Here is a 19,928-nt window from a genome sequence, read left to right as displayed (position 1 = left end):
GCAGGGGGGAGGTAGAGGCTAGTGGAGTTACCACAGGGGGAGGTAGAGGCTAGTTGAGTTACCACGGGGGAGGCTAGTTGAGTTACCACGGGGGAGGCTAGTTGAGTTACCACAGGGGGGAGGTAGAGACTAGTTGAGTTACCGCAGGGGGGAGGTAGAGGCTAGTTGAGTTACCACAGGGGGGAGGTAGAGGCTAGTTGTGCCTCTACATTATGTGCCAAGGTGTACAGTAGGGTCTAGGGTTAGAGAATGTGCATTAGTGCAGGGTCCATGTCAGCAAATGTTCTATTTTCAGACCTCTGGTGAGAACATGTCCTATAGCTGTCATTCACAGAATCATTTCAACCTGGACGATGACCACCACGCAGTCATCCAACAATATAGAAATCAGAATAGTGGGGCATACTTATTTCAACCTGTTCAGAACACAGAACACAGATTACCAGAAGAGAGAAACAATAGGCTGTCACACAGTCCTGGACAAAGAGAGGAGGCATATTGTGCGCTTTTACAGTAGAGCTGCATTGAGCAGGTGATACTGGAACTATCCTGAGGGGTGTACTGTAGGTGGTGAATAGATTATGCTTTACATAGAGAGAGACGAAGAGCACCGAGCTAGTCTGTTCCAGACTGGCAAAAACCCTAGAGATGCAGAGAGAGAGCTGGAGGGAGGGAGGGAGAGAGAGGGGTGGTGGGGTGCAGAACACACCCAGAGCCAGTGAACAGAATGTTTCATAACCAGGGGTGACTGGTGTGTCTGTGTTCCAGAGTGTAGAAGAATAGAATAGAGAAAGATCAGGAGCTGAGAGAACACCCCCTGGTGTTGGTAGTGTTGATGTCACTATAGGAGGAGCTCAGGACAGGAGCTCTCTGTCCACTCACACCCAGTCCAACCCTGGTCTTCTCCTCTTTCCTTTCCTCCTCAACTCCTCTGGGATTGACCTGACCCCTATTCCTCTCATCTCCCATTTCTATCATTTCTTCCTCTTGTCCTCCGTGTGGAGCAGAGCCATGCACCCCCAGCGTCCTCTCCCCCAGGCCATGCCCTCCTCCCTCGGGCAGAACCTGCGTGACATGGCCATGGGCCTAGGCAGAGGGAAGAACTTCCTTGGTGGGAACATGGCCTACGGCTTCATCCAGTCCCTCAAGGAGTGCCTCTACTTCGTACTCTGCTGCTGGTGCATCAAGGAGATACTGGACTGACTGAGACACCCAGAGAGGGAGAGAGGGGCACAAGGGTGAGGTTCTCTTTCCTGCGTGTCTCTCTGGACGTGTTTCTCTCTTCCTCCTTTTCACTCTCTTCCGTTTTTCTCTCACCAGCTAAGATGTTAAACACAGCGTGTGAAACGGTGTAAGTATGAGTCTTGTCATTACATACAGTAGATACTGTACATAGTTTGACTCCAAAATAGAAGACATTTGCCAAACTGTTTTCTGACATTTCCTTTCAGCTACGGTACATGTTACCTGTAAAATATTTGACCAAATATGTAGGACTGTGTAGTATGTTATGTTGTACATGTTGTACTATATGGCCCTGGTGTGTGGATTTGCTCCTCTTAGTGCCCATGATGCAGTTCTGTATTCCTGTCTGGAGGCTTAAGAAACTGATGTGCTGCCTGGTGGTGTATCAGAGGATCTCTGTTATTCTCTGATCCTGAGTCAGTCGGTCTGGAGACCTGCAGTGTGTGTGTGAAGCATCGTCTTAACACCAATCAGCTGATCCTAGACCTGTGGAGAAACCAAACCTGTGAGGACAAGCAATGGACATGGCTTTTGATGCTGCTTAGGTCACATTTAATTCCAAGTTTTATTAATTTCTGTACAGTCTTAATATGCAAGGAATAAAAAGTAATGTAATATCTGATTTTGTCTGTGTGTGCTAACCAGAGTCAGGTGATGTGTGTGAGAGAAACAAAAAAGTAGAGCCTGACATCTGCCAATGTCATCATAGTGTCAGGTGGCACCACTCAACATCGGAAAAGCATTGCGTATGGTATATTTTGCATACCCACTCTTATCACCTGCGTGTGTCAATCAATATGAAAGTGTTCCCATTGAGCGACACGAGAGAGCGATGATCATTGGCGAGATGGGCAAGGAGGGGTGGGACGTCAGAGAATGTCCTTCCCGGTTGGACAAGAGAGCGTGGCTCATGCAAGTGTCAAAGAGACTCTTCCAAGTTCGGAAGTTGGATGCGTTCAATTAATTTGGCAGAAAGGGATTGATACACAATTGCCATTTATAAGGAAAGCAACGCGTTCAGAGGTAAGTGGAGTAGAAAATGTAATGTTACTTTGTGTTCTTGTTACCATTTTGTCGTTAGATGTTACTGTTTCCTGTTTCTCGACAGAGGTTAAAGTAACTATCTGGATTTTCGGTGGAAGGGATAAAGTTTTTCATAGTAGGTTGGCAGATAACAGGATTTATCTTTAATTGAATAGTACATATTTTATAACGGATGTAGTAAAGTTTCCGTATTATTTAGTTCTATATTGTGTTGCCACCGATGGTCACAATGTTTCACTCGATTATGATAATTTTGTCATGGTTCATCAGTGGAGATGCAGTGTAACAGTTGTTGACATTTCAGAGTACACACCTTCTTTGTCGACACTGAGATGGCTAACATGCAAATTGGGTGTCAGGGAGCGATGATTCATTGCCAGGCTTAGGTTGAACACTTGTTTAAACATTTTACAGCCTAACATCGACTAGACAAGGCCAGCAGTGTAGCGTTGTGACCATTTTTGGTCATTTTCTTTCGCCGAGACACAGATAAAGATATATAATAGGCTGTTGGCACACAGACGGAAGAAGCATGTGACACCGCAAAAATAAATGTCATTTCAGATTAAAGAGAATGAGAGAAACTCGTTTCAAAGCACATCGTTCTCTATTACCCAGGCCTGTTTAAGCAAATATAAAGAGGAAAAAGTGAAGTTTGCAGTGGACGCCTGTATAGGCCAAGTGTACTACCACTGGCGCCGAAGCGTTTGTTAGAGGTTTTGTCTAGAAGAGATACAGTTTTAGTCAAAATCGACTTTTCGTAGCAGGTTTAAGATAATTTATGCAGCAGGTTAGGCGAATGAAAATAGCAGGTTAGGTGAACTAGTTTAAGATCAGGAAAAGGTTTAGGAGTTAGCTAAAAATGCAACTTTTGACTTCAATTTGACAAAAGCTTTATCCCTTCTAGTCATGATCCACTTCAGAGAGCGAGTACGGAAGAATGAGGGTATCTTTCATTGACACCACATTTTTACAAATGTTCTTTTTCTTTAAACAAGTTAGATTTATTTTATATAGAATTCTAGGCTACTTACTATAGGTCTAGAGAACATTTACTATTTACAGTGGCTATTTTAACATGTAAATCTTGGTGGGGCAATATATATATATATATATCAACAATGCATTAATTGCACTATAGTGGTGACAAAAGGTGCATTCTTTTCAGCACCATGGACTGAATCCTTACCACTGCTACACCAGGCTATCAGCGGAGTCTTGTCTGGCAGCGACAGTTATTTCAGCCTCATTTACTGTCTTTTTATAAAAATATAGCTGATTTGGCTGACTTGCTTAAGGATCATTAAATCGGCTGAAAGCTTAAATTCTTGTTAATATAACTGCACTGTCCAATTTACGGTAGTTATTACTGTGAAAAAATGGCATGCTACCGTTTGAGAGCTCCTAACAACAAAACACTTTTTTTTCTCCGCGATAGGTTTGAGATTCACCTCTGAAGGTGAAATGTGTACTTAAATCAGAGCAAGATTTCAGAATGTATCATCCGAAGGGTCCCAGAGATAACATGAAGTGTCGTTTTGTTAGATAAAATCCTTTTTCATATCCTAAAAAGGTCCATATAGCATGCACGATCAATTTTCTATTTCCACTCGTTCAATTTGCAAAGATAGGAATCTGTGAAAATCTCACCCTAAACGTTGTTAGAACGAGTCAAATCACGTTCATATGTATTCTTCAGAGATCCTAGAAGGTAACAAGACTTCACTATATCGTTAGGGGTGTAGTGTATCCTATAGGACACCATATTTGGTCAGAGTGCGATGCCTTAATGGCACGCCGATGACGCGGGTGGTCATCACTTGAACTACTGTATCTTTGTCAAATAAGCACCAATCGGGGTCAAACAAGGCCAGCTAGATAGCCAATGAGCTGGGCTTTACCATGTATATGTCGTAAAATGTAGCTACTAACCTTGTATGACAGCATCCCTTTTCATTTTGGACAAAAATTATAAGGATATTCACAGTTATGAAAACTGGTTGTTTTGCAAATGTTGAACGTATAATATGGCTACTAATACTTGGAAATCTAAATCAAGTCCAAGTATACAGATTTGATGATATTCTTGCAGAAAAATGTTATATGAATGTGAATGTCTCCTTCATGATTTGCCAAAATGTACCTGGGGACTTCACACTAAAAGTCTTGTAGTTCACTCATACTTCAAGTTATCCATCTGAAACTTTGCACATACACTGCTGCCATCTTGTGGACACTATCGGAATTACAACCCGTGATAGCTACAACTGTGACCTTTCTCTTCCATTTCAAAGATGGTGGTAGAAGACCGGTTGTTTTTTTTCCTTTGTATTTTCTTCTACCAGATCTATTGTGTTTATATCCTCCTACATTCGATTCATATTTCCACAAACTTCAAGGTGTTTCCTTTCAAATGGTACCAATAATATGCATATCCTTGCTTCAGGGCCTGAGCTACAGGCAGTTAGATTTTGGTATGTAATTTAGGTGAAAATTGAAAAAAAGGGGGCTATTCCTAAGATGTTTTAAAACAAATGTGGTTTCTACTGACAATTGAGATGTACTAACTGTCGTAAGGGGACAACGAGCCGATAAGAAGCATTCCATAATTTCGATTAAGACAATAATGAGTGAGCTAGGATGGACATAGTCAATGCAACTTTGTTCAGCACTTTTGAAATGTACTGCGACAGAATTCAGAACATGGGCTGTTCCTCCGGTTCTGACTTGGTGTACAGGGAGAAAACCATAAAAATAAAGGGGACATATACACAGACAATATGAACTCTTACAATATTTGATGATTACGTTTCTCTAAAACATGGCTATAGGCTACATGTGCACCACCAAATCAGAACAGGGCAGCAGGTAGCCTAGTGGTTAGAGCGTTGGACCAGTAACCGAAAGGTTGCAAGTTCAAATCCCTGAGCTGACAAGGTAAAAAAAATCTGTCGTTCTGCTCCTGAACAAGGCAGTTAATCCACTTTTATGGCCCATGGTGTTTGAATGGTTATCCTTTTTTAAGCTTGGAAAAGAGACCCTTAAACCCAGACTTGGACTACACACCAACTCCACTGAATAGCAGGCTAGTGATTGCTTTGCAATGTTTGCAGTTAGCCACTGATTCCTTCCAAATCACTCATTGTTGAATTTGACATTTCCAACTTGTTGTGTAATGTTTATGTCCAATTACCGATGAGCAACGATACATTTTATGTATAATTTGTCTTCATATGACAAGTATTGAAAGGATTTGCCAGTAGGTTGTTGACTTGGATCATGATTTTGACTGCTAGCTAGGACACTGAAAGTATGATGTTGACATGATCAGTCCAATCAAAGCTTCGGTAGACATGTGATTTGAAGACATTTTATCTGTGGCCAAAGACCTTGAGCCTTGTTGGATGGGCACCCAAGGGACTTGAATTTTCAAGCTCTACCCGTAGATTTTGCAGTGACTTAGTGTCCCAATGAGACACCTGCATTTTGGAGCTGCCTTACTCAAGAAAGCAAAAAAGAGACTGTATGTAGCTTTATTAACTCAATGATTGTTTGCAAACTGACATTAATGCCAAAATAACATGCAAAAAAAATACCTGTATATTTTTAGCTCTGCCCTGAATGACGGGTCAGCACTGCCTCTTTAAATGCTCCACAGTTGAGACAGTGGCGCTCCTTCAGAATGCGTGCGCATGTTTGATTGATTTACCAGGGCACTGTTCGCGCTCTCTGTCTTGGAGTCTTTCTCATTAGCTCTATATTTAGCTAGGCTAATATCTATATTTAAGTCATTCCACGATATGCTCCACAATGCTCCGTTGGCGACATTTCAACAGGCCTCTCATGGGAAGAGCCTGATTAGAAGACCTAAATGACTGTGGGACAGAGAAGAGACATGGGGGACTAAAGTGTGTCATGCAGTGATCTGACAGAAGTGGCATGATTGAAGATGGTGTCAGACACAATGACAATAATAACCCGTGTTGAAAGTAGCCTAGAAAGTCCAATTTAATAGAAGAACATACTTTTGAAAGTAGACAGGACACTTTTATCTAGGCTTTCAATAAACCTACTAATGCATGTATGCAGTTTATTGCGCCGTTTTATAACCCAGTCCAGTATTTTCAGTCAGTTGGTTTCTGCTCCAGTAATTTCAGCCTGAGTGAAGGTGTCTCCTGCACTGCCTGGCCAGACATAGAATCACAATGACTAGAATGGACTAGCTCTCTAAAATCCACCATCCACCGAATGACAATAGAATTTGCCATTTTGTGCATGTGTAGTAGAACTTCGAGAAAGGCACAATAAAATAGATTATGTGGTTGGCATCAATTAATCGAACATTAAATAAATACTGGGCCTTCCTGCACCTAATATGGCTCCTGGTGTAGGCCAATCCACTGGTCCTTTGGGAATGTCTGTTCTACTAATTCTAATTCTACAATGGCCCAAGCCATAGTAACCCCTGTCTCTGCCAAAGCATGCGTCAGCCAGTCAGAAGCCAGGGTAGCCACAATGCTAGCAACACACACTACTACTAATGAAGGACTGAATACACTCACAGGAGTGTGCACTTCATGTACACACACACACTTCCTGTGCATGTAAAAACAGGATGTAAATGAGGAGTTTAAGCAGCAGAATGCGGAGTGGAACAATACTGTAGCATACTGATGCTGTAGGGCCTTCAGTAACAGAATGTGGAGTGGAACAATACTGTAGCATACTGATGCTGTAGGGTCTTCAGTAGCAGAATGAGGAGTGGAACAGTACTGTAGCATACTGATGCTGTAGGGCCTTCAGTAGCAGAATGAGGAGTGGAACAGTACTGTAGCACACTGATGCTGTAGGGCCTTCAGTAGCAGAATGAGGAGTGGAACAGTACTGTAGCACACTGATGCTGTAGGGCCTTCAGTAGCAGAATGAGGAGTGGAACAGTACTGTAGCACACTGATGCTGTAGGGCCTTCAGTAGCAGAATGAGGAGTGGAACAGTACTGTAGCACACTGATGCTGTAGGGCCTTCAGTAGCAGAATGAGGAGTGGAACAGTACTGTAGCACACTGATGCTGTAGGGCCTTCAGTAGCAGAATGAGGAGTGGAACAGTACTGTAGCACACTGATGCTGTAGGGCCTTCAGTAGCAGAATGAGGAGTGGAACAGTACTGTAGCACACTGATGCTGTAGGGCCTTCAGTAGCAGAATGAGGAGTGGAACAGTACTGTAGCATACTGATGCTGTAGGGCCTTCAGTAGCAGAATGAGGAGTGGAACAGTACTGTAGCACACTGATGCTGTAGGGCCTTCAGTAGCAGAATGAGGAGTGGAACAGTACTGTAGCACACTGATGCTGTAGGGTCTTCAGTAGCAGAATGAGGAGTGGAACAGTACTGTAGCACACTGATGCTGTAGGGCCTTCAGTAACAGAATGAGGAGTGGTACAGTACTGTAACACACTGATGCTGTAGGGCCTTCAGTAGCAGAATGAGGAGTGGAACAGTACTGTAGCATACTGATGCTGTAGGGCCTTCAGTAGCAGAATGAGGAGTGGAACAGTACTGTAGCACACTGATGCTGTAGGGCCTTCAGTAACAGAATGAGGAGTGGAACAGTACTGTAGCATACTGATGCTGTAGGGCCTTCAGTAGCAGAATGAGGAGTGGAACAGTACTGTAGCATACTGATGCTGTAGGGCCTTCAGTAGCAGAATGAGGAGTGGAACAGTACTGTAGCACACTGATGCTGTAGGGCCTTCAGTAGCAGAATGAAGAGTGGAACAGTACTGTAACACACTGATGCTGTAGGGCCTTCAGTAGCAGAATGAGGAGTGGAACAGTACTGTAGCACACTGATGCTGTAGGGTCTTCAGTAGCAGAATGAGGAGTGGAACAGTACTGTAGCACACTGATGCTGTAGGGCCTTCAGTAGCAGAATGAAGAGTGGAACAATTTTTTTGTTGTCATTTAGCAGACGCACTTATCCAGAGCAATTTGGGTTAAGTGCTTTGCTCAAGGGCACATCGACAGATTAGTTTTTTCCTTGTCAGGTCAGAGAATCGAACCAGCAACCTTTGGATTACTGACCCAACGCTCATAGCCACTAGGCTATCTGCCGCCCCTACAGTGATGTAATGTAGCATACTGATTCTGTATGTCGAATGAGAAGTGGAACAGTGAACTGTACTGTATCATACTGACTCTGAGCGGATGGTCGGGGGGCCGGAACAAAATTACAAATAGTTTTAGACTGTAAATTGACCGCAAGAAGCCCAAACAGATACTTTTTCTTGCCACTGTATCTGAATCCTTTGGAAATACCTGGATTTCTGCATAAATTGGTCATAAAATTTGATCTGATCTTCATCTAGGTCACAACAATAGACAAACTTCTTATAAAAAAACTATCAACCATGTGTAGTTAACTAGTGAATATGTTAAGAAGTTTAATGCTAGCTAGCAACTTACCTTGGCTTCTTGCTGCCCTCGCGTAACAGGTAGTCAGCCTGCCATGCAGGCTCCTCGTGGAGTGCAATGTAAGGCAGGTGGTTAGAGCGTTGGACTAGTAACCGGAAGGTTGCAAAAACGAATCCCCGAATCCCCCTGAACAAGGCAGTTAAACCCCGTTCCTAGGCCGTCATTGAAAATAAAAATGTGTTCTTAATCTGACTTGCCTAGTTAAATAAAGGTATAAAAAAGTGGGCAAAAATACCGATTTGTTATGAAAACTTGAAATCGGCCCTAATTAATTGGCCATTCCGATTAATCGGTCGACCTCTAGTTAGCATGTTCCAGAGATTTCTGTAAGTCTTTAGCTGACACTCTAGGATTCTTCTTAACCTCATTGAGCATTCTGCGCTGTGCTCTTGCAGTCATCTTTGCAGGACGGCCACTCCTAGGGAGAGTAGCAACAGTGCTGAACTTTCTCTATTTATAGACAATTTGTCTTACCGTGGACTGATTAACATCAAAGCTTTTAGAGATGCTTTCGTAACCTTTTCCAGATTTATGCAAGTCAACAATTCTTAATCTTAGGTCTTCTGAGATCTCTTCTGTTTGAGGCATGGTTCACTTTGGGCAATGCTTCTTGTGAATAGCAAACTCAAATTTTGTGAGTTTTTTTATAGGGCAAGGCAGCTCTAACCAATATCTCCAATCTCGTCTCAGTGATTGGACTCCATGTTAGCTGACTCCTGACTCAAATTAGCTTTTGGAGAAGTCATTAGCCTAGGGGTTCACATACTTTTCAAACCTACACTTTGAATGTTTAAATTATGTATTCAATATAGACAAGAAAAATACAATTTGTGTTATTAGTTTAAGCACACTGTCTATTGTTGTGACTTAGATGAAGATCAGATCAAATGTTATGACCAATTTATGCAGAAATCCAGGTAATTCCAAAGGGTTCACATACTTTTTCTTGCCACTATGTTTGACTAAAATAATAATTTCAAATCTTGCTTACATTTGTATACAACCACGTGTCTCTCTGTTATGCATGGGAATACTTGAGAACAGACTTATTGAATTAAAATCTCTTGGAGCTGATTTCCTGGTGTTTTTAGTCTTTTTAGTATCTGTACATGAAGCCTATAGCAATACTATTCAGGCCCTGGGGGCCTCTCTGCAGTACTGCTGCCTTTCTCCTCTCCCTCTGGCCCTTACTCTATCAAGCAATGTCATTTAATCATCCATGACAGGCACACACTTGGTTTCCCAGTTTTAAATCAGTTGAAGGAAAGAATGAAAACCAGTAGAACTGTGGACCTTGAGGCCAGGATTACAGTATTACTGGCCTACTGTAGGACTATCTATAGCCTGTGCTGAAGTACTGTGTTTGACTTGCAGGTGCTGGACAGAGCCACGAGGGGGTAATGTCTGACAGCGGTGGTGCTGCCAACAGCAATAGCTGGACTGTCCTCACAGCAGAGGTACGCTCTCTTCACACTTTACTGTGTGTGTGTGTGTGTGTGTGTGCACTGCAGAGTTTACAAAAGTTTGCGTTTTGAACATTTTGTTTTTCAAATGGGATTAATGTGTCACCATATGGGTCAATGAAATAATGTGTGTGTCTCAGGAGACTGTTGCTGAGACACTGAGGCCTGTAGAGGAGAGAACAGAGCACCATGAAGATACACCCAGTCATACTGCTGCAGAGAAACCTACAGGTACACCCAGTCATACTGCTGCAGAGAAACCTACAGGTACACCCAGTCATACTGCTGCAGAGAAACCTACAGGTACACCCAGTCATACTGCTGCAGAGAAACCTACAGGTACACCCAGTCATACTGCTGCAGAGAAACCTACAGGTACACCCAGTCATACTGCTGCAGAGAAACCTACAGGTACACCCAGTCATACTGCTGCAGAGAAACCTACAGGTACACCCAGTCATACTGCTGCAGAGAAACCTACAGGTACACCCAGTCATACTGCTGCAGAGAAACCTACAGGTACACCCAGTCATACTGCTGCAGAGAAACCTACAGGTACACCCAGTCATACTGCTGCAGAGAAACCTACAGGTACACCCAGTCATACTGCTGCAGAGAAACCTACAGGTACACCCAGTCATACTGCTGCAGAGAAACCTACAGGTACACCCAGTCATACTGCTGCAGAGAAACCTACAGGTACACCCAGTCATATAGTGAGCACCAAAAGTATTGGAAATGTTTTGACTCTGTACTCCAGCACTTTGGATTTGAAATGAGGTTAAAGTGCAGACTGTCAAGCTTCAATTTGAGGGTATTTTCATACATATTGGGTGAACTGTGTAGAAATAACAGCACTTGTTGTACATAGTACCCCTAGTATAGGGAACAAATTCACTTCTCTATTAAAGTAGTCAAACGTTCAGTATTACATAAAGCGTGTGACTCTACATACTTGTTGGATGCATTTGCTGTTTGTTTTGGTTTCAGATCATTTTTGGGCCAATAGAAATGAATGGTATCATTTTAAGTCACGTTTATTGTAAATAAGAATATAATATGTTTATAAACACTTCTACATAAATGTGGAAGCTGCCAAGATTACGGATAGTCCTGAATGAATTGTGAGAAAGTTAGACGATCAAATCCGCCCCCCCAAAAAATGCTAAGGTTAGCATGTCTTGGGGGTATGATATAAAATGCTAACCTCTCCTGTTATTGTAATGGTGAGAGGTTAGCATGTCGTGTGGAGGTATGATATAAAATGCTAACCTCTCCTGTTATTGTAACGGTGAGAGATTAGCATGTCTTGGGGTTATGATATAAAATGCTAACCTCTCCTGTTATTGTAACGGTGAGAGATTAGCATGTCTTGGGGGTATGATATAAAATGCTAACCTCCCCTGTTATTGTAACGGTGAGAGATTAGCATGTCTTGGGAGTATGATATTTGTGCGTCTAACTTTCTGACTCATCATTATTCATGATTAATTCAGGACTATCCATTATCATGGTAGCATCCACATTAATGTAGAAGTGTTCTGAAGTGTTTATTTACAATAAAAGTGACTACAAAATGACACTACATTATTTACCATTAATTTCCATTGGGCACAACATAATATGAAACACAACCAGAACAAACTGCAAATGCATCCAACAAGTTTGTAGAGTAACAAGCTTACTGCAATCATTGTGTGCTAGGAATATGGGACCAAATACTAAACTTTGGACTAATTTAATACACATAATATAAATACATTTGTCCAAGTACTTTTGGTCCCCTAAAATGTGAGGACTATGTACAAAAAGTGGTGTAATTTCTAAATGATATGGATGAATATACCCTGAAATTAAAGTAGAGTCTGACTTTAACCTCAGTCACTGTATCATTTCAAATCCAAAGTGCCGGAGTACAGAGCCAAAACGACAACAAAAAATTCACTGTCCCAATACTTTCGGAGCTCACTGTATTGCCACATGAGAACCTACAGGTACACAACACATATTGCAACAGTGGCGATTTTAGCATGTAAATCTTGGTGGGGCAAACTCAAACATTTTTTTTTTTGTTGATTCATGCCAATAAAGCCACTAAACAACACTACACAATACATCAATTGCAATATAACGGTGACAAACGGTTCCCACAAACTGTTAGGGCCTACATGAAGCTGTCCCAACAGCAGAGCACTCTTTTCAACACCATGTGAATCCTTACCACTGCTACACCTGGCTATCAGCGGAGCCTTGTCTGGCAGCGACACAGTTCATTCAGCCTCATTTACTGCCTTTAAAAAAACATAGCTGATATGGCTGACTTGTTTAAACAAATGTGGTTTCTACTGACAATTAAGATCTACAAACTTGTGCCATGTACAAACTTGATCAAGGTCAAATCATGATCTTCAGGTCGGAGCTCTAGAAAGAGGCTTGAGTTCCCGAATTCAGAGTTGGATGACCATTCAAAACATATTTTCCCAGTCGGAACTCGTTTTATTTCCCAGAGTTCCCACTTGTCTTGAACTCACTCAAGTCTGAGATTTCCCAGTTCCGAAATCTGCCGTGTTCCAAACAACGTGGCAGATTTTGGAACTGGAAAATCTGACTTGAGTGAGTTTATCCTTTTAAGCTTGGAAAAGAGACCCTTAAACCCAGACTAGGACCACACACCCTCTCCACTGAATAGCAGGCTAGTGATTGCTTTGCAACGCTTGCAGTTAGCCACTGATTCCTTCAAAACTACTCATTGTTGAATTTGCGATTTCCTACTTGTTTTGTAATGTTTGTCCAATGGCTGATGAGCAACAATACATTTTGTATAATTTCTCTTCATATGACAAATATTGAAAATTATTTGCCAGTACATTGTCGACTTGACTCATGATGACTGTTTGCTAGCTAAGATTTTGAAAGTATCATGTTGACATGATCAGTCCATTCAAAGCTACGGTAGATAGTCTATTCAGACCCATTGACTTTTTCCACATTTTGTTACATTACAGCCTTATTTTAAAATTGATTAAAAAAAACTATCTACACACAATACCCCATCATGACAAAGCAAAAAACGTTTTTATTTTTGCAAATTTATGTATCACATTTACATAAGTATTCAGATCCTTTATTCAATACTTTGTTGAAGTACCTTTTGGCAGTGATTACAGCCTCGAGTCTTCTTGGGTATGACGCTACAAGCTTGGCACACCTGTATTTGGGGAGTTTCTCCCATTGTTCTCTGCAGATCCCCCTCAAGCTCTGTCAGGTTGGATGTGGAGTGTCGCTGCACAACTATTTTCAGGCCTCTCCAGAGATGTTCGATCGGGTTCAAGTCCGGGCTCTGGCTGGGCCACTCAAGGACATTCAGAGACTTGTCCTGAAGCCACTCCTGCGTTGTCCGGGCTGTGTGCTTAGGGTCGTTGTCCTGTTGGAAGATGAACCTTCGCCCCAATCTGAGGTCCTGAGCAGGTTTTCATCAAGGATCTCTGTACTTTGCTCCGTTCATCTTTCCCTCGATCCTGACTAGTTTCCCAGTCCCTGCCGCTGAAAAACATCACCACAGCATGATGCTGCCACCATGCTTCACCGTAGGGATGGTGCAAGGTTTCCTCCAGACGTGACACTTGGTATTCAGGCCAAGGAGTTCAATCTTGGTTTCATCAGACCAGAGAATCGAGTTTCTCATGGTCTGAAAGTCCTTCAGGTGCCTTTTGGCAAACTTCAAGCTGGGCTTTAACTGAGCAGTGGCTTTGGTGTGGTCACTCTACCATAAAGGCCTGATTGTTGGAGTGCTGCAGAGATGGTTGTCCTTCTGGAAGGTTCTCCCATCTCCACAGAGGAACTATGGAGTGCTGTCAAAGTGACCATTGGGTTCTTGGTCACCAACCTGACCAGGCCTTTCTCCCCCAATTGCTCAGTATGGCCGGGCGGACAGTTCTAGGAATAGTCTTGGTGTTTACAAACTTCTTCCATTTCAGAGTGATGGAGGCCACTGTGTTCTTGTGGACCTTCATTGCTGCAGAATCTCCCCATAGATTTTGCGTTGACGTAGTGTCCCCATGAGTGACAGAACACTGACCCAATCACGACCCAACTAGAGAACATTTCCAACCCCTTCGCTCTGTATGTTACGCTGGCTGCCCCACCACGACAGAAAGCGCTGAGCTAGGCAAAAACACTTGCATTTTAGAGCTGTGTTACTCAAGAAATCTAAAAAGAGACCATGTTTGTATGCAGCGTTATTAACTCATTGTTTGCAAACTGATATGTGAAACGTATTAATGCCAAATAACATACAAAACAGGTGGGGCTCTGCCCTGCCGTGAATGACGGGTCGCAACTGCAATAGTATAACCTACAGGCACTAATACTGTTATACTACTTAACCTCTAACATGTCTGTCTGTCTATCAGAGAGTAGGCCTGGGGAGGATGCAGTGTCTGCTGAAGAGTCTCACTCTGTGAAGCTACAGCAGGTTAGAGATCCATCTCTTATGACACCCCACCTAGGATCATGTCTAGCTAGAGGAAACACTGACTGGTCTTGGACACTAACAGTTGTTTCACATCCATCCCCAGGAGACCCAGGAAACACAACCAGAGAGAGACAAGGATTACACCCATGACCTTCCCTTTGACCCTGTCCCTGACTCAACCCCTGCCCTTGACTCCACCTCTGCTAATGTTGCTCCTCCGAGCTCTCTGTTAGAAGTCCCCGCCCCCACAGGCCTTGACCCAGATACACACAGCCAATCCAGAAGCCTCCCTGGGAACCCAGCCCCTCCCATCTCTGACCCTGATTCGTTCTCTGACTCCTACACCCACATTAGCTCCTCCCCCGACCTTGAAGAGCCCCCTGCCTTGCTGCTCAACACTGAGCCACCGGAAGAGGTGGGGCTTGTACAGGAAGTGGAGGGGTATATACAGGATGTGCATCATCATTATGAGGAGGGGCTTGGGCAGGAAGAGGAGGAGTCTGATCTGTCTGAGGTCAGGGCCAAGACAGGTGAGACACAAGGCATCTGTCTGGAGCACCGTAACAACATTAGCTTCACTGTCACTTCTCCTTAAAATGTAGTTTGTGTGAACTGTCCCTTTAAAGCTAATGTTCAGTGGTTCTAAGTCCCCTCTTTCTCCCTGGGCCAGACTCTCATCTGGAAGCAGAGGTGGTGGGGGAGGAGGAAGGGGTGTCAGGGGTGAGGAGGAGGAGGGGGTCTCTCCTGGCGGCTCTGGAGCGGATCGGAAGGGAAGAGGAGGAGGAGGAGGAGGAGGAGTTCCGGAGTCCGCAGCAGAGGGAGCAAGAGGAGACTGGTTTCTCTCTCAACAAGTGCATCCTAGGAGCTGTCATACTGCTGGGCCTCGGAACCATCTTCTTCTCAGGTGTGTGTCTCTGCAGTTTCTGTTACCATGGGAACATACAATATTGTTACCTTTAAGTGAACGGTGTATGACCTACACACCTGTATGTCACCTGTGCCTGTCTCTTCTCTATGACAGTAACACAATGTGCTTCACATAATGATGACTGATCAGACTAAAGGGATTTGTCCCCCACATCACAGCTAGTCAGTAGTGTGTTGGTTGAAGTAGTGGTCACAGATAAAGGTCTATCTGAGACTGTATTATGTCTACAGGTGTCTTCATGGACCTGGATGGTGGTAGGTTGTGTGTGTGTGTACCAGAGGAAAAGAAGAGTGTTATGCGATTAACACTCACATGCTTGGTTGACAGTGCTCTCCATGCTTTCCCAAGATGCACTGCTCTCTCTAGATCTACACTGTATATAATATTACTATTCAATGAATGTTAGAAATTAATATTCGCTTAATGATTTAGTTTTTTCCCCCCCTGTGTAACTGAAGGGTTACATAGCCAATTACAAATGACAAGTGCATGTTGATAATGTGTGTGTGTGCATGCATGCTGAGGGGGCTTTGTGCAGGTGAATGTTGCCTGCCCATCCTCATGACACCGTTTGAGTGGGTTTTGATGCGTCATGTTGGTTCTCAATGCTTTGTTGAGGAAGCTCCTGACATGCACTGATGCACTGTGTGTTGCATTCCATCCTTGTGTTTTGTTGTCATGGTGATGGTGCATCCTAGTGTTTGTGTGTAGAGTGATGTGTATTGTCCCCAATGATATATCTATGTGATATGATGTCCGTGGTTGTCTCCATTGTCTTTATGATGCATTATACTTGTTATAGCTGTGATATAATGCCTTGTAACATTCTGTGTCAGTCTTGTGATGCGTTATAACAGCTGTTGTCCTTCCAGAGGGGGACTATGATGCCAGGGTGCTGAGAGAAACAGAGGTGGTGGGAAAACAGGTCAGCCTCTTTCTCTCTCTATCTTATCCCCCGCTAACTTCAAAATTCAAATGGTAGTGTGTGTGTGTGTGTGTGTGTGTGTGTGTGTGTGTGTGTGTGTGTAATGTTTGTCTGTGTGTTATCAAAGGAATGGCTGAATCCTGAGGTTCCTCTTCCACCACCTGTAGATGTTGACAGTACAGACCAACTGAATAAACTGGCTAAAGAAGACCCACGGATAGCTGTACTGCAAGCCCAACTCCTGGTAGGCCCCTCGCTGTCTCTCTCTCTCTTCCTCTCTCTCTCTTTCTTTCTGACTTAGTGTGTGTGTGTGTGTGTGTGTGTGTGTGCTGCCTATATTCTCAAAGGGTCCTCTTTGTTTTTTTAATCAGGCACAGAAAGAGGAGCTAAAAGTAGCCCAGAAGGAGGCGGAGGATGGAGGGAAGGAGAGAAAGAAGAGGGAGGAGGTGGAGAAGGAGCACGGTAGGCTGAAGAAAGAGATGATGTCGCTCCCTGTCCTTCAGAAGGAGAACGAGAGGATGAAGAGAGAGCTGGAGTCTGTTCCTGTCTTACAGAAGGATCTAGAGACACTCAGAGCCACAGTGACTGAACTAAAACACAGCACAGGTACTTAGGAGTAGACCTGGCTTCAAATACTATTTAAAATCATTTATAATACTGTACTTCAGCTGGGCTTGATTGAGAATGCCTGGCACAATAACATTTTCTTAACTGCAAGCCCCGCCCACCTGGTACACCAGGCATGCTAAAGCAATCCCTAAAAGTATTTGGAAGATTTCCAATAGTATTTGAACCCACAGGTCAGTGTAAGAGAGAGGGAGGGGAGTAGGGAATGTGAAGGAGGGAGGAAGAGGACAGGGGGAAAGAGCTAGCTAGTGACACTAATAGCCACAGTGACACAACATGTACATGCACACAAACACAATGTCTAATTCTCTTCAATTCTTTCCTTAGCCAAAGAAGCAGCATCACCTCCAGTCTCTGCCTCTGTCCTGCCCCCCTCTGGCCAAGCTGGGGATGACAGCCAGAACACAGCCGGAACGATAGAGAGAGAGGGCAAGAAACCAGGGAAGGGAGAGAAAACGGATAAAGAGTTGAAGGAAGAGCAGACGGATTGGAATAAGGGAGGGAAGACAGATTGTAAGGTAGAAAAAGAGTGGAGAAGTGGAAAATATGACCCGGAGAAAGAAGGAAAAGAGAAAGAGTGGAAGAAGAAAGAAGACAAGAAGGGAGAATGGAAGAAAGATAAATCTAGCAGAGGGGATGAGGGCAAACCATGGAAGGACAGAGGAAACAAGATGGAATGGAAGGAGAAGAGTGAGAAAAAAGACTGGAAGGTGGAGAAAGATTGGAAAAAAGGAAAACCTGAAAGATGGAGTGATAGCAAGGAGTGGAAAAAAGGCAAGGATGAGCGGAAGGGAAAAGAGGAGAAAAATCAAAAGAAAGGAGGTTGGGTTGAGTGGAAGGGAGAGAAGAATGGAAAAGAGGACAAAAATCTAAGAAAAGGAGGTTGGAATGAGGGCAGGGATGAGTGGAAGCGAGAGAAGAATGGAAAAGAGGACAAAAATCAAAGAAAAGGAGGTTGGAATGAGGGCAGGGATGAGTGGAAGCGAGAGAAGAATGGAAAAGAGGACAAAAATCAAAGAAAAGGAGGTTGGAATGAGGGCAGGGATGAGTGGAAGCGAGAGAAGAATGGAAAAGAGGACACAAATCAAAGAAAAGGAGGTTGGAATGAGGGCAGGGATGAGTGGAAGCGAGAGAAGAATGGAAAAGAGGACAAAAATCAAAGAAAAGGAGGTTGGAATGAGGGCAGGGATGAGTGGAAGCGAGAGAAGAATGGAAAAGAGGACAAAAATCAAAGAAAAGGAGGTTGGAATGAGGGCAGGGATGAGTGGAAGCGAGAGAAGAATGGAAAAGAGGACACAAATCAAAGAAAAGGAGGTTGGAATGAGGGCAGGGATGAGTGGAAGCGAGAGAAGAATGGAAAAGAGGACACAAATCAAAGAAAAGGAGGTTGGATTAAGGGCAGGGATGAGTGGAAGGGAGAGAAGGAGTGGAAGAATGACAAGGATGACTATAAGGACCTTGGCAAAGGATGGAAGGAGAGAGGAGAGAGAAAGGAGTGGAAGGAAGAGAAAGACTGGACAAAGAAGGACAGAAAGAAAGACGTCAGTAAAGAGTGGAAGAGTAAGGACAACAGGAGAGAAAATGAGTGGTCTGATGGAAATAGAAAGATGGAAGGATTGAAGGAGGAGAGAAACGGAGGAAACTGGAAAAAGGACAGAGGGAATGACAAGTACGAGAAGGACCACCACTACTCTCAGGAAGGGCAGAAAGAGAGGAGAAAGAGAGAAAAGGGCCCTCCCCAAACCCACCGCCGACCCCCCCTTGAGCAACCTGACTACTGGAGTCACCAGAGAGAACGACTGCAGCACAAACCCAACCCTCAAACCCACTGCAGTTCAGTGGAGGCCTGCGCCCAGGCAGAGGGGCTGCTCCCTGTCACCATGCCGGAGTTTGAGGCCCTGCTCCTGGGTTACCTGGTCAAGGCAGAGAGGGTGGGGGTGGAGGCCTCCAAGAGGGAGGAGCTCAGTAAGCTAACCAAGGAGTTCTTCAGTGACGGAGTGTTCGTTCACGACCAGATGCGCTTCAAGGACTTTGTGGAGGATGTGGATGACATCTTAGAGGATATGGTGGAGGATGAGGAGGTAGAGGAGGAGATGGATGACTTTGAGGAAGAGGCAATGAACAGGTTTTCAGTTCCAGGGGGAGGAGAGAGGGAGAAGTGGAGGAAGGAGAGTGGGAGAGGACGGGTGTGATGGAGTGAGAAAGGGAGTCAACGCACGTCAGGAGGAGCGGAAAGATGGAGGTGGAGGAAAATAGATGGATGTGCTACAAGGTAGAATTTAGGAGGAGCAACATACATACGTACGTACGTACGTGTGTGTGTATGTATATATACATTTTGAACCGTTCAAAATTTGGGGTCATTTAGAAATGTCCTTGTTTTTGAAAGAAAAGCACTTTTTTTTTCCATTAAAATCAAATTGATCAGAAATACAATGTAGACATTGTTAGTGTTGTAAATTACTATTGTAGATGGAAACTGCAGATTTTTAATGGAATATCTACATAAGCGTACAGAGGCCCGTTAGCTAATCCAAGTTTATAATTTTAAAAGGCTAATTAATCATTAGAAAACATTAGTGTCTAGTTTGAGAAACAGATGCCTCACAAGTCCTCAACTGGCAGCTTCATTAAATAGTACCCGCAAAACACCAGTCTCAACGTCAACAGTGAAGAGGCGACTCCGGGATGCTGGCCTTCTAGGCAGAGTTGCAAAGAAAAAGCCAAATCTCAGACTGGCCAATAAAAAGA

The 19,928-nt window shown here is 43.7% G+C and overlaps 2 protein-coding genes across 6 annotated transcripts; both read left to right on the top strand.

Moving 5' to 3' along the window:
- The first annotated feature begins 115 nt into the window (after positions 1-115).
- On the top strand, positions 116-1,867 carry LOC106575092 (lens epithelial cell protein LEP503). Of its 2 annotated transcripts, XR_001321685.2 has the most exons (3): positions 138-1,238; positions 1,321-1,351; positions 1,564-1,867. XR_001321685.2 is itself a non-coding variant. In XM_014151283.2 (2 exons), exon 1 carries the CDS (start codon positions 1,012-1,014, stop codon positions 1,201-1,203), a length of 192 nt encoding a protein of 63 aa, XP_014006758.1. In that variant the 5' UTR covers positions 116-1,011; the 3' UTR covers positions 1,204-1,238; positions 1,564-1,867. The 2 variants fall into 2 exon arrangements, 1 of the variants encoding a protein (XP_014006758.1); XM_014151283.2 differs by lacking the exon at positions 1,321-1,351 and having other exon boundaries at positions 116-1,238.
- A 221-nt stretch (positions 1,868-2,088) lies between these two features.
- LOC106575071 (pre-B-cell leukemia transcription factor-interacting protein 1) lies at positions 2,089-19,606 on the top strand. 4 transcript variants are annotated; one of them, XM_045698765.1, is made up of 11 exons: positions 2,089-2,268; positions 10,135-10,217; positions 10,364-10,922; positions 14,636-14,697; positions 14,801-15,227; positions 15,368-15,601; positions 15,856-15,879; positions 16,498-16,550; positions 16,678-16,794; positions 16,922-17,012; positions 17,505-19,606. In XM_045698765.1, exons 2-11 carry the CDS (start codon positions 10,161-10,163, stop codon positions 19,367-19,369), a joined length of 3,489 nt encoding a protein of 1,162 aa, XP_045554721.1. In that variant the 5' UTR covers positions 2,089-2,268; positions 10,135-10,160; the 3' UTR covers positions 19,370-19,606. The 4 variants fall into 4 exon arrangements, with proteins under 4 accessions (XP_045554721.1, XP_045554716.1, XP_045554718.1 ...); XM_045698760.1 differs by having other exon boundaries at positions 2,090-2,268; positions 16,922-17,156; positions 17,505-19,605; XM_045698767.1 differs by having other exon boundaries at positions 2,091-2,268; positions 10,364-10,454; positions 16,922-17,156; positions 17,505-19,603.
- Positions 19,607-19,928: the final 322 nt, after the last annotated feature.

This window comes from Salmo salar, chromosome ssa02, assembly GCF_905237065.1.
Source record: "Salmo salar chromosome ssa02, Ssal_v3.1, whole genome shotgun sequence".
Lineage (NCBI taxonomy): Eukaryota > Metazoa > Chordata > Actinopteri > Salmoniformes > Salmonidae > Salmo > Salmo salar.
The sequence above is the reverse complement of the archived record's forward strand: the minus strand, read 5'-3'. Positions and strand labels throughout refer to the sequence as shown.

What these genes read in the sequence shown, in the direction of transcription:
- LOC106575092 (XM_014151283.2), top strand. Translation starts at nt 1,012, where the DNA reads ATGCACCCCCAGCGTCCTCTCCCCCAGGCCATGCCCTCCTCCCTCGGG.
- LOC106575071 (XM_045698760.1), top strand. Translation starts at nt 10,161, where the DNA reads ATGTCTGACAGCGGTGGTGCTGCCAACAGCAATAGCTGGACTGTCCTC. An exon ending in CGGAACCATCTTCTTCTCAG is followed by an intron (nt 15,602 to 15,855) that starts GTGTGTGTCTCT and finishes TTATGTCTACAG; the next exon opens with GTGTCTTCATGGACCTGGAT. An exon ending in TACTGCAAGCCCAACTCCTG is followed by an intron (nt 16,795 to 16,921) that starts GTAGGCCCCTCG and finishes TTTTTTAATCAG; the next exon opens with GCACAGAAAGAGGAGCTAAA.